This window comes from Poeciliopsis prolifica, unplaced genomic scaffold (assembly GCF_027474105.1).
Source record: "Poeciliopsis prolifica strain line A6 unplaced genomic scaffold, Auburn_PproV2 SCAFFOLD009, whole genome shotgun sequence".
NCBI lineage: Eukaryota > Metazoa > Chordata > Actinopteri > Cyprinodontiformes > Poeciliidae > Poeciliopsis > Poeciliopsis prolifica.
The window spans coordinates 1,870,867-1,885,470 of NW_026562384.1; the positions used below are offsets into that span (position 1 = coordinate 1,870,867).

The window sequence follows — 14,604 nt, forward strand, 5'->3', positions numbered from 1 at the left end:
CTAGAATTGTGTAACTACTCAGAGGCTAACAATTATTTAGCCTCTGTGTATATATAGCTATATAAAGTTAAGCAGAACATGTGGTTTGGAAGTGTTTTCTCAGAGCCTTGTAAAAGTATTATGGCTGGTAGGTTTTGAATTCAATGAAGGTGCCGCTTTCAAAATCATAATACATAATAAAATATCCCAAAACAAAGATTACGTCTGCACCAAGCACTAATATTTACGGCCAAAGCAACTAAAAACTCTGGGGAAAGGTCCAGAAAAATAATAATTCTTAGGATTCTTTGGAGTACTGCTTTTTCTCCTTTTTTTAAATTCTAATTGCCATTTCAGAATTCAAACCAATGAATTGGTTTGAATTCCTTATCAAACTAAGATAAGGCTGATCCCCTGATAAATTGTGCAAAAGTTTCCTTTGTTTTAGGAGTTTTGATTTTGAGTTTTGGTGGAAATTTACCAAGAATGTATGAGTTCATAGACAATATACATGTAATTATCAAATTTCAACAAAGCAGAAAATAAAATGGTGTTGGTTGGCAAAGTGGGTGGCAAATGTAAAAAATGAAATCAATAAATTGTCAAGCATAACGGCCATTAGCAGTTTTGGTCATCTTCACTTCCTCAATTAGAAAATGATCAAAAGCTGTAAATGGGCGGAAGAGCATCACTTTTAACATGAAATAAATTTCAATTGCTTTTGATCAAATGTCCAAACAGGAATACATAGTTTTTTTCCCCCCCTTTCTATGGCTTACCAGCAACAGAACAAAATACAAAACACAAAGGTGTACGGTTGTCGAAACAAGCAGCGTTCATGAATGCAGCTGAAGTGATCTGATACAGGAACTCATATCAAGCACAAAGACAATTTATTTATTCTCATATTTAATCTCTTACAGCTCACATTATAAACCTTTAGGTAAGATTTTCTTCAAATTTACTAAGAAAACTCCTTAAGATCTAAGGTCATGTTTCACTTCTGCTAGGCTCTTAACTAATTTATTTGATCTCAATCAAGATTTCCTGCCCAATTTTTGCCTTTGCATTGTGGAAAACGTCAAACAGAAGCACTTAGCACCAGCTGCAACAGCAGACGTAGTACAAACACAAAAGATAATGGGTGAGAGAGAAACAGAGAGAGAGAAAGAGAGAGAGAGAGAGAAGCAGAGACAGAGAGAAAGAGAGACAGAAGGAAAGAGGGAGTTTTTATTGCCATAGTTTGACCATGGCATGGTAACCAGGCTTGCCGCTAATAGAAGTAGTAGAAATCTGCAATGTGTCCACTAGCAGGTTTTCTGCTATCGTTTTCTGAAGCAACCTTCAGAGGAGGGCATGGGATCAGAAAAGGCAACAGATGCTGTTTTGAGGCACTTCCTCTCAAAACACTTCACAACCAGCAACAGACAGCAAGCAGAGGCATGTCCTCATTCTTACTCGTCTCAGCTGATGGACTTCTCAGAAGTTGCAATGTTGAATGACTCTCTGCCAAAAAGGTAAGCCCGTATCTGCATTTTGAATAAAATGTGCGGGCACAGTTCTATGGCCGTGTCACGCTTGAGGATAAAAAGGTGAGTTCTTATTTTTACCAATAGTTTAATCTTTATTGTTTAGGGAAAATATTGTTCTTTGGGGGGAGTGGTTTTCTTTAAGAAGCAAAAATGATTGAACTTCTGTCATGCAAACAGAATTTAATCATTTTTCAATTTCAGATTCCAATTGCAGATTTTGATATGATCCTAATAACTTAGAAAGTTGCTTTCAATTCTCAAAAATGTCCAAACATAAAAAAGTAGATTATTTTAATGGTTGAACAAACTGTCATACAACTTCAGGAGCAAACATCACCTGGAAATCCTTAAAACAAAGAAAAAGAAAAGGAAAGGAAATACAGTTCCTGATAATCTTTTTTTAAAAAGGAAGTTGTGATTCCTTCGTCCATATCGTCTCCGCTCACAAGAAAGTTACACTTGCAAACATAAGTTTCTGCATGAGCGTGTTTGTTTGCCGTCTGTTTTTCAGCCGCTTACATGCATGTACACTGCAGTCACCAAAGATGACAACGTGTTTCTGCTTGTCCTTTTTGCGCTCACATAAAGATGTGCTACTTTTATTTGGGAGTTCAAAGTGTGACAAGTTGAATTCCTCTGCTGTTTCCTCTCACTTCATGTCTCAATGGGAAGCCACCAAAGCAGCTGGTAGGGACTGGACTCATATTTACTGCACATTGATAGGTTATAGTGTGATTTGGATGGAAAAAGGTGTGTTTTTTGTGTGCGTTGTTGTTTTGGAGTAAATATGCTGTTTATGCTGGTGGATTTTAGTGGGGTTGACTGTGTGTTACATGTAAGTTTTAAAGGTTTCTTCCATGCTTCCAAACATCCGCTTTTGTTTCATTGTAATTTCTAGTCCTTCACAGCTTCGAGAATGGAGTGCTTTCTGTTAGCCACTTAAGAAAATCTAATTTGTGTTTCCTCGAAATGATATAAATGAGACGACAAGGCTGCAAGTCGGTACTATCTGAATAGGATCCACTTTCATCAGTTTGTTTTCACATGCATACTACGATTGAGCTCAAGTTGCACTGAAAATGTGTTTTGTGGTTGCGCCTGCAGTAGTGCCAGGTTGAGATGTGCATCTAAATGGGTCCTCAGCAAAGTAGAACTGAATCTTGATCACCGGATGCACCTCTAACCAGAACTGAAAATGTTCCACTCCTTGCCCTGCAGTGAAAAGTCTCCGTGGAAAGGAGTCAGGCGTTGGTTGCTCTGTGTCATGCTCTCTCTGATGGTGGGAGTTTTAGTTCTCTGCAGTTGGTTCTCACCATCTTGGAGGCCTTTGCTGATTCAGAGGGAGGGTTCGACACCAAACGTCAACAAGACGACAGTTAAAACTGTGAGTATGTTTTGTTTTGTTTTTTTTTGGTCCTCCCGGATTAGGTCAAACAAGAAAATAGCAAGTCAACCTCAACAGGATGAGTCATCAGCAACATCTTACTGTAACTGGACTGTTTGACTTTTTTATGTTGATTCTGGTAATCTGCTAAATTAGTTTACTATAAGAAAGCCTTATAGTAAACCTCTCATTGTCTTATGAACCTAGAACTTATGAACAGGTGCAGGAAGGCTTCCACCTGGATATGAGCTTTACAGAGTACGACTACTTTGAAAAAAACAATAACAGATGGTATATTAAAATATATTCAAAACAAAGATGCAGAATAAAATCTAACTATTTCAGTTCAAGAAAAAAAAAGCACAAACATGCCCACTGGTGATGGTATAAAATAAAATTGTTGTATAACATGTGTAAAATTATTGCACCACTTGCAAAATATATTAGCTGTCAGTCTTTCGTCTCTCACCAGTCATGGTATACCAAAGGTAGCTCAATTTATGTCTGAAGTTGGATCGCTTATTGGGGAATGATGTGACACCCATTAGGGTAACATTGTCATTGTTACTAGATAAAAACCATCACAAAGGCAAATAAATAGGCATTTTGAGCCTTATCAGACTCAAACTAGGGTAACTTAGGAGACAGTTACCCTGTTTGCATATTGACATAAAATTGGAATATGCATAGCAAGATTCTTGCTTTCAGTAGAAAACATATCAGGAAGAAGGAAAGTGGCCAAAACATAATCAGAGGCACAATAAGGATGAAGAGAAAAAATATTTAAAATGCCTTTAATTTTATAAAGTAATTCGAGCAAAACCACTCTGACCAAGGTATTGTGACCCCGACTAGGCATCTTTCCAGTCACAGCGTTTCAGGCGTGCTACATGGAGAAGCTGGTTGCCTACATGTGCCAGAGAAGCTTTGATCTGCAAAATGCATGTCTGGAGATGGGATCCTAATTGCTTGACTGAATGTATGAAATCAGGGTTCCATCAGGCATGAAAGTGGATCGATGGCTTTAATGAAATGTGAACCCATATATGACCTTCTCTTTAGGAGTATTTGTTTGGGAGTGAGGGGCTGTGTAGGTATGTAGAGCTAAGTCTTAATTAGACTCATTGTCTGTTGTCATGAATGGTTTTTTTTTTCCACTTTCTCTTTAGCGTGTCTTGAAGCATTTTTGGGCAACTTGCTTTTTCCTGATCTGTGAGCACGCAAACAAATTTGTGTCAATCAGCTTGTGCAAACAGTTCATGCCAGAACTGACAACAAGGCTCATATACAGCTTGTTTACTCTGCCAACACTCTCCCACATGCCCGCACACACTCACACATGTATAGTACAGAGTCCAAACACCAGGCTCATAATGCTAAAGTCGGTATCAGATTCAACACTTATGATGAAGTACAAAGTTAGACTACTATTTTGCCGTTTGTTTGACTCATTTTTGTTGTTTTGTTGTTTGAATTTGTTGTTCAAATTAAGAAAATACTTCAACTGGTGCAAGAATCTCCACTTACCTGGCTTCTGGAGTTAATGTGTTAATGTCAAACAGAGCTTGTTTAAAAAGAAATGCAACAAATACCAGCATCATCAAAAGCATGCCACCAGTATACCTGAATGCAGGTATACTGAATCGCTAGCAATACGAGATACGTCCTCCTTATCCTGTTTATGAACAGTTAAACACTAATGCAAGATATTCAAGGATATGTTGCATAACACAATATGCAACATATTGGCAAAGTCCCAAACAGCTGTGGGTAAAATGTTATATTTTAGCAATTTTCACAATAGCTATAGTATGGCTATGAGAAGCAGTCATATTGGATTTTGAAGTTGTGGTTGGGAATTCCTAAGTTGTTTCCTGTGGAGCTTTCCCACGACTAACTGCTGAACAGCCACAAGGATGAACTAAAACAGAAATAAGTTCAGTTCCTATTTTTTTTTCACTGTCTCCAATTTATTTATGAATTTATAATTTTGCAATTGTCCCTATTATTTTTTAATAGTTGCTCGGATCACCAATCTTCTGTGCTTCGTATATGCTACTGTCTCTAATTTTCACAGCACTCCAAACATTAGAGAGTTTTAAGTAAAAAAACAAGCAACACTTAAATAGGAACTGTAATTTCTGTTAAAGCGACATTTTCAGCAGATTAAGTGTCATCTTAATCTGACATTACCAATCTTGAATCCAATTCCTACAGTAACAGTTGTGGAAGTAGCTCCTGCCAAGGCATGTTTGGCCAATGTAGATGTTTTTTGTTTTTTTTAAGCCTTCAAAAAGCATTACGGATAAGGCAGCAATAATTTTGCTGACTGCAAAACATAATTTTGAAAAGTAGGAAGTGGAGTTGTTTTAGTGGTTTTACTGCTGAAAGTGAGAAAATCCATCTCTGAAAATCTGATTGTAAATAAGCATTCCCCCCCTTTTTAAAATGCATCTCTATTGGTACAGATGTTGGTGTAGCAACTAATTCAGATGTAATACTGTGCAAGCATTCAGAAAAGAAATTATGTACATCAAACTATGTGATGTAAACGGTCATATTTGAATTAAATAAAACAAAACTTTGTTTTGCCTCCACAGATTTCACCTTCTCCATACATACCTTCACAGTTCTATGTGGAATACCCGTACCAATACCATTTCATAGTGGATGAACCAAACCGATGCCAACAGGAGAGCCCCTTCCTGGTGGTCATAATCCAAGTGGCCCCACAAAGCAAGGAGGCCCGTGACATCATTCGCAGGACATGGGGAAGAGAAAATCGGGTGTTGGGCCAGTTGGTCAGCTACTACTTCCTCTTGGGAAAGTCTAGATTAGGTAACGACGCAGAGCCACCTGCTGAACAGGTGATGTGACCGCTGCTTTTCTCTCAACCTTTACTGCTTGATAAGATAAGAAATGGTACGAGAGTTGAGTAGGGTGAACTCTAAGTGCACTGATGTCTTTTTTATTTGTGTAATGGGTGGCAGAGCTGGCGGCAAGAACCGTAGGTGATCACTTGACTCAAACAAATCTGAAGAGCAAAGGATACATTTAAAGTATTAGGACGGTAGCTGCGTTTCTGTTAACCATAAAACTGCATAAATTGAAATTCTGAAAATAAAAAAAAGTTTTGACAAAACGTTTTTGCACTAGGATAAGGTGGTTCTTCGGCCATATTGAAACTCCTGTTTCACATCACGCAAGTCACGTGATCAACAGCCAGATATTATGACTGACCAAAAGGACAAAGAAGATGACAGGAAGTAGGAGGAGAATGATACTCACAAAACGTCATTCTTTTGACATTTTATGAGCGTCCACAGAATGACGCTCACAAAAGCATGACAAGACGTTTTTGTTTTTTTGTTTTTTTCTGGCAATGTTAAGCTGGCTCCACCAGACCGCTCTCAGGTTCACACAGTTCATAAAAAGTTTTTTTTTGTCTTTCTAACTTGTTAAATCCATAGCTCTTCTGTAAAATCGCCAAAACACCGGTTACTTAGTCACTCCCAAGTATAATGGCCTTGTCATTCCAACACCTGAATAAGACACAGACGTCTCTCCTAAAAATATGGTCTCATGTAACTGTTTACATCCTTCGCTGCCATGATTTTTAAAGCCTTATCGCATGAACAAACACGTACATCTCTGTATATGTTTCTAGGCACTACAAAACCAATGTTTTGTCTGGAACGTGTCTCTTTTGTCTGTACAATCTGACCACTTCCTTCATTAAAAGGAAGTGGTCAGCTGCTCTTCTTCCACCCATTACATGTGTGATGTCGTGTGTGAAAAATGTGATTTATGTAGTGAAGGAAGCTAATACATCAAGACAGGGCATGTTATTTTATGTTTAATAACAAGTCTGTATGCAGATTCAACTGTTATGTGTTTGTGCACACATGCAAACCACAGGTGGGTATGTGTCGGTTCCTGGAACTGTAGGCATAAACAGTGTTCCTTTTTTTGTAAACCACAAAAAAATTGCTTTCATATCCTGCACAAATCGCACTGTGCATAGAGCACCTAAAATAATCAGCGGTATCCTAATCATATTGAAACACAAATTAAGGACAAAAGTATATAAAGCATGTTCATAGATTCAACGCAAAAGTCAAATTTTTGCTTCAGTTTTCTGTTTGATTATGTCTCAATGTAAAGTTTGGGTAGAACTGAGCGTTGTTGGAGCTGAGTAAACATCTCAAGTTTGACAGGTATCTGGAGCAAGAGCAAAAGCTATTGAACAATGCCTCAAATTGTTCTTCGTTCACATAGATCCGTGAGCTCAAACCAGTCCCACTGCACGCTCAATTTGGTGGCAGAAACACCAACTTGAGCCACAGTGAGGGAGAGAAACAGCCCCCACCAGACTTAGATTTAGTTTATAGTTGGAGTTACGAATTAATCTTCCAGTCTTTCAATAATACATAACTATCAAGTGATATTTGACTCCCAGTTATGTATTACACTTCCCATTATTACACTTTATTCATTGTACTTTGCTTCCTTATTTTAATTTTAATCAAATTTAAATCTGTTGTCTTTGTGAACCTTACTTCTCCTCCACCAGATGAACAGAAATGCCCTGATAAATTACGAATTACTTACATATTCAGGGGTGAGTGTGTTTAGAGCTCCTAATTGGCCAGGCCGGCCCTGCTACTGTGAAACCTACAGACCCAAAACAGTCACTCCTATGTAACTCCTTTAAAGGACCAATATTATAAACTTTTTTCAGCTTTACATCATGTTATAATGTTATTCCCTCATAAAAACGTAGCGAGAGCGTAGCCTGGATTCTTTCATGCATATTTGAGAAATAATTTAATTCCCGTGGCAACCATTTCGCTGTATAAAACACCTTAGCTCCGCTTTTGAGATGCAGCTTCTCCTTGGGCAACTCTCCTACGTAACTCTCCCCCCCAACTTAGCTCGTTCAGACTAGCCAGCAGCAATTAGCAAACTCCTGGCAGAATTGCACATCTGATGAACTCATAATACAAGCCACTTCTCAGTGAAATGCTGGTCAGGACATTAAATGGTTAACAGATGAGTGATGCTTTGATGACTTCTGAAGATTCCGGGAAAGCGGGAGTTTCTTAAAGAGGCAGAGACCCAATTTCAAGGTGCTAAATTATGAAGTCAAATTTCTTTTAGGTCATATTTGGTAGATATAGCATTTTTGAAGGTAACATAATTACTTGATTGTGTTGTAAAATGTAACTATGTGACTGGAAAACACAATAGTGCCCCCTTTTAACAGCCTACATGACATCATTTGTGAGTTTCGCTCATTGTTGTAGATAACTGTTGTTGATTCCGTAACTAGTGGATAAATAGCAACAAATTTGCTTGTTAATCCAAAGCCCAATCCCTCATTTACTACTTCTAGAAAGTCTCCTCTGCAATCCGATTGTTTGCATACCAATCACTCTGTATGTGTACCAAATCTTGGCCAAATTTGGTAGTTCCTTCCTGACGTCTGGCTGTTCTTATCACTGAGTGTACTTATGAGTCAGATGTTAACTTCAGCTTCAAATGTTTTCCACAGATTTTAAATGAAAGCAAGGAGCACCACGACATCCTCCAGAGTAACTTTTTGGACAGCTACAAAAATCTCACCATAAAAACGATGGTCATGTTGGAGTGGCTCAGCTCCCACTGCCCCAACACCTCCTACGCTATGAAGATCGACTCGGACACCTTCCTCAACGTACGCAACCTTGTCGACATGCTCCTGAAAGCCCCCCGCCACAACTACATGACGGGCCTGGTGGCACGGGGCGCCGCGGTTCTTCGAGACCCAACTTCCAAATGGTTTCTGTCGCCCACGGTCTTCCCTGAGGATTCGTACCCTCCGTATGCGCTGGGAGTTGGCTATGTCTTGTCCCTGGATCTTCCCAAGCGGATACTGAAAGCGTCCAAAAAGGTTAAGGCTGTCTACATTGAAGATGTGTACATGGGTTTGTGCATGAGACACTTAGGGATTCCTCTGACGGATCCTCCACACGGCGGTTTGTTTGTCGTCAACAGGCTTTCAGAAAGCACGGGCTGCTACTTTGCCTCAGTCATTGTCATGTTACTGCAGAACTCTGAGCAGATTTTGGATGTATGGAAAGCTTATGAGACTCAACCATACTGTTAGACTTTCAATGTTTGGTGGCATTTTCTCCCACGCTCCCTGCTGGGGAGGAACACGGTTAGAACACCAGCTGGTGTTTGTCTCACGCAGAGAAACCTGGTGATTATCTGCAAACCTCACGGTCGTCATACTGAAACCGTTTACAGGAGATGAAATGCAGAAGAAGTTTCGAAACTGTGTGAAACAACTGTGCAGTTATTTAAAGTCTTAATTTATTACTTTTTTCAAAGATTTTATAGGTGGACATGTTTTAAATACTGTTACTGTTCCAACATATCAAAGGAGAGTTCTTTCCAAGTGCACCTCTGTTTTTGAGTGTTTTCACATTATGCAGGGAAGCAGAGTAAAACGAGTGCAAGAATAAGATCAGTGTGTTTCTGCAAGCTGTGCAATAAACTAATTTTGGTTGTTTTTTAAGAGCGCTACATTATCTCCTTCATGCAGTTATTAATGAGTAAACAGAGATATAGAAAATAAATTACTAAAGCCTGAACCGAATGACAGCACTAACAGCAGTGTGCTGTACCTACAACACATCATGCGGTTGTTTTTTTTTTTTTTTAAATCAAGTCCCAGCATGCCTGGACATTCTTCTTTAGGTTGGTATTTTACAGTTTTTCCTTTGTAACTACAAACTTTAGATCATGATCCTGAAATTTTGCTGCAATTTGGTAACTTTTTGGTGACAGTTAAAGCCCCTTTGATAGTCACGTATAACTAGAGTTTTCTTCAATAACTGACTCAAGATACTCATTTATTATAAATGAAGAATAAATGCTGTGGGTACTGTGGTTATCTCATGGAAAGGAGGTTCTTGGTCCAAATCCCAACTGAAACATCTCAGGGTGAATAGCAAATTAACTTAGTTCTTGTCCTGGCCTGTCCATGTTTTGAAAGCCTGACAACAATCTGTTGAGGTGTTTGTTAACCTCTTCCCCGCCAACACCTGGAGAAACGCACCAGCTTCCACTTAACAGGATTAAGTGGAAACAGAAGAGACGGTGATGACTGGATAACTTGTTCATATTCTAAAGATATGTTTATTACCACACTTTAAAAAATGTGCTTTGCTAATTTTACATGAGTCCTCCGGTTAACCAGTTCACGTTTACCGCTGAGAAATGTTTTCACTTCATAGAAAATTTATTCACACCCTAGAATGCTTTGCACTTTTATATTACTTTTACAAATCAATCCGGATGTATAAATTGTGACTTTTTGACAAAAATTTGCAAAAATAAACCCCTTAATGTCAAATTAAAAACTGATTTCTACAAAATGAAAAATATAACTATTAAATTTAGCGCCTTAACCCTCACCCCCAAAAAACCCAAAGCCAAATCGGAATGGTAGGTGTATCCTAACATCATTCCTGCTTGTTAAGTGATTGCAGCCAAAGGTGAATCTACTAAATACTGACTTGAGAGAGGAAAATATTTATGCAGTCTGTAGCTGCGGTTCCATTACAAACGTGAACAAAACTTTGCCGATATTTCGCTAATGTAGAAAATTTTGCAATTGCGGTGTTTCCGTTAATGAGAAATGCAATCAAAAGTCATACAGGAATTAAGTTTGTTCATGTGATAAGTAGAAGTGACTGCTTGATTCAAAGAATAACGCAGTGTAAAAATAAATGTAGCAAAACATCTTTCACCAAAACCACCAGGATATTTTTGCACTGCTTCAGATATATCCTTCCTTAAGGAGAAAGATTCTAGTCTTTCAGACAGGAAGCTGCTGCACTACCTCCAGCCTCCATGCACTATGAAAATCAGCCGAGGAAATAACCACCAAATGTGAACATGACAACCTTTTGTCATTGTTTGTAGTTCTGTCCATTTTCCTTGGTGTTTAAGACTGACCACAGAATCATGAGGCCAACTGAAGAATCAAGGGACACACACACACCCTAACCCAAAAAATAGATATATGTGGAGGATTAGAGTTAACCCTACCCTAACCCTAACCCTCCACATATATATTTTTTTTTTGAGTTGGTTTGTTACAGAATAAGACTGCTAAGGACTCAATCTTTATCAGATTAGTCCTTAGATTCAGCCTTCGGCTTTGACTAATCTGGATTTAAACGAAGCCGCCAAGGGAGTTGTCCACTCCGGTTAAGACGTTAACTAATAATAACCTTCCAACAGAAACTCAATCCTAAAATCCTGAGCCATCTTCTCATTGAGAATTGCAATTACTTGTCATCTTCTCACTGTTCATAAATCTATAGTAATAAAATTTTGTTTCATTTATCATTTAAAGGGCCTATGAAGTTATATGGTTCAACCACTTAACCGCGTGATTAAGATTATATTGCAGCTGTTTCTCTGCAAAAGTTTGAGCAGAAATGTTTAACGTTTGCAGTTATTAAATTCTGCAAGCTTTTTATTCAAAGCTACACATTGTTTTCCAGTGAGTCTGCTTCATCAACACTGACATACATACAATAACACACTATGAACTCTCACAAGTCTAAACTCATTAGCATTCAGTGTCAGTCTGAGCACCAGAGGGGCCACACTGAGAGCAGACAATAGCAAGTTGAACAGAAAGCCCCAACATTAAAACAAAAAACTAAACCATCTGCCTGACTCACTTCCTGAGAAGCGTGGCTTCATCAAGTTCTCAGCTGTGAGTGCTGTTTGAGGTTGACAGCTCTGGATTTGGAGGTTCCTCCCTTCTGCAGTGCCAATGTCAGCCGTCACTGGGGCAACAGGTATATCGTTTTGAATGGCGCCCTCCCGTGGAGAGTGGGTAAATGACAGTATTTTTTTTTTTTAAATCGAAAATTGAACAAGCCGTCGTCCGTCCAAATTTTACTTGCTTTTTAAACAGACAAGAAGAAAATTAATTCAAAATATTAAAGACACTGAATTGCAACTGAATTAAGGGGAACTAATTAAATCTGTTCAGTGGGTAAAACCAACTCAAACGGGCATAGTTGTGGGAGGGAAACGTAAAAGACTATAAAGTTTTCTTATGTCAAAGAAATAATAAATAAATAAAAATAGTTAGAAAACAGAATAGATTTTATTATTTAAAAAATTATATATCTTTTATTTTTTCTCTCATTTCTCCTTGAACTTTCTGAGGCCTTCTTATCGCCCCCTGGCGGCAGTCACTTTGAAAAACGTTCCTTTATAATGCAGTCATTAAATTAGAATATTATTTAAAAGTTAATGGATTCACTTGGTGGTATATTCATCAAGTGAAATATACCAGGTTAAAGGTTTATTTAAAAAAATAGCATTTAAGCAAACAAGCCAATTCAGAACATATATTCTAATTTATTGAGTATGACTGCTTGTCTCTACCTGTGCATTTAGATAATATTTTGCACATCATTTGCCCAAAACTTTCTTCCCGTTGACTGGTGATCATCCACCCAGATCTCTGTTTCTTTGCAGCACCTAACAGGTTTTCTTTCAGGATGGCCCTGCATTCATCTTCCCATCAGCTCTGCCTGAGAAGCATCTCGACAGCATGATCCTGCCAACACCACAAGTGTTTTATGGTAACTATGATGTATTTTCGGTTAAATTTAACTGCAGCAGCTACTTATTTCATGACTTTTTAAAGTAAGTTTTGAGTTGCCCCAAGAAACCTCACTCTAGTTCTCTTTCTTTGGTATTCAAAAAAAGACACACTTCTTCTACTGCCAGAGTAGAAGAAATGCGATTCTTCTTCTGTTTTCAGATGACAAAACTCTGCATAGTGAATAGAAAAAATAATACTGGCCCAAAGACCAAACCTTTAGTGAACATGTAATTGTTGCAAAAAAAAAAAAAAAAAAAAAAAACGTCTAAAATTGAAAACACCTACAAAACATGCTAACAGAAGGATCTGACAATGTGACAATGAAAATATCACCATGTGAAAAGAAACATTTTACTCTGTTACATGCACTTGCATTAACATCCAACAATATGTGAGATTTGAAAGTCACAAAATGCTGGGGCATCATCAGAATCACAATCAACTTGACTAAAAAATATACAATAATCAGGCATAACATTATAACCAGGGGTGGGTGAAGTGTAACACTGGTTACCTGATGGTTGTGGCGCCTGTTTTTGGGTGCAATCCATTAGACAGAACACTGTAAAAGATATTTGTTGACTCAAAGTGACAGTTTGTTGCTCTGACTCAGTAAAGATGCATCAGTTTTCAAGTTCAAAACACGTGTTAAGCACCATTTATACATTTTCAGTTAAGTTGACTTAACTGTCTTTAGCAATCATAATAAACTAAAAAGTGACAAGATTCTTTTAAAAGTTGCTCCTACTTATTTAAGTAAGTTTTTTATGTTATTATATCAAATTTATTTAATACTACATTTTACATTTTATAACCTCATAACTCATTTCTAAGTGAAGATAACTAATGTTTTTTTGGGTTTTTTTACTCTGACAAAAAATCTTTACTGTTGAAGTTTCTTTTGGTTTCTTTTGAGTTTTGTTATTTTTGTTTTGCTTGTTCAGTCACCTAAGTCTGACTTACAAATTACTCAGGGACATTGAAAAATAGACAGATCAGCTGAATGATCCCTGATCCTTCTTCTTTCAGACTTTTTCAAAATATCTTTTTATTTTCAGTTTACTTCTATACTTTGCATGACTCTTCTTTGGTTCCTCGTTTATTGCTGTCCTCACATTTAAGGCACATACTGCCTGGTACAATGTCAGTTTAAGTATGAAGTAATGTCCATGTTTCTCAGATTTATGTCAGAATTTGGGGAGTTTTCTAACAATTATTTTTGACTTTTCAAACTTAGAAATTTCTGGGTTGGGGGTTTCTCAAAAATTTCTGAGATTAACCTAAAAAATGACCGTTTTCTTTTTCTTTTTTAAATTCATCCCTCCTTTTTTCCATCTAATACACTGTCAAACATTTAATTTCTGCCTCACGTTCTAATACAGCACAGTATTTTTGAATATGAATTTGAAATGCATTGAGTCAATGACAGCAAACACCCACTTATGAAAATGCCAATATTATTTTCAATAAACAGAGGCAAACAAGCCACTTCTTTCCAAAAGCAATTTATTTTATTCGGTTGTTAAAATAAATTCCTTTTGTTGTTTGGGTTAAATACAGATTCACAAATGTGTGTGTTTGTGTCTTGTATGCATGTGTGTGTGTGTGTGTGGTGGGTGTGTGTGTGTGTGTGTGTGTGTGTGTGTGTGTGTGTGTGTGTGTGTGTGTGTGTGTGTGTGTGTGTGTGTGTGTATCTAGGCAGCTGACCCTGGTGCGAACAGGGTTACTTTGTGAAACCACAGAGAGACCATTCATCCCTGCGACAGAACACACTCATACACACACAGCCTTCCACTCCGGCCCCTGTAACGCGCCGTAATTTGTCGCATTCACCAACGCGCACAAACGCACATACAGAGGGAGCAAGAGAGTCAATTTCAATCTCTCATTCTCCTACAGAAATCCCGAGCACAGTCTTGCTTTTTGTTTCTCCTCAGGGCCCATAAACACAGCGGCAATGTCCCTCCACATAATGACCCCTATTCCGCCGTCCTGACCGTGAGTCACCGGGTTCAGTCAGGAGA

General features: G+C 38.0%; 1 protein-coding gene across 3 annotated transcripts; it reads left to right on the top strand.

Moving 5' to 3' along the window:
- The first annotated feature begins 1,216 nt into the window (after positions 1–1,216).
- Positions 1,217–9,555, top strand: LOC129362920 (beta-1,3-galactosyltransferase 2-like). 3 transcript variants are annotated; one of them, XM_055034737.1, is made up of 4 exons: positions 1,217–1,496; positions 2,730–2,895; positions 5,496–5,762; positions 8,450–9,555. In XM_055034737.1, exons 1-4 carry the CDS (start codon positions 1,336–1,338, stop codon positions 9,041–9,043), a joined length of 1,188 nt encoding a protein of 395 aa, XP_054890712.1. In that variant the 5' UTR covers positions 1,217–1,335; the 3' UTR covers positions 9,044–9,555. The 3 variants fall into 3 exon arrangements, with proteins under 3 accessions (XP_054890712.1, XP_054890713.1, XP_054890715.1); XM_055034738.1 differs by having other exon boundaries at positions 1,433–1,571; XM_055034740.1 differs by lacking the exon at positions 1,217–1,496 and adding an exon at positions 1,621–2,198.
- Positions 9,556–14,604: the final 5,049 nt, after the last annotated feature.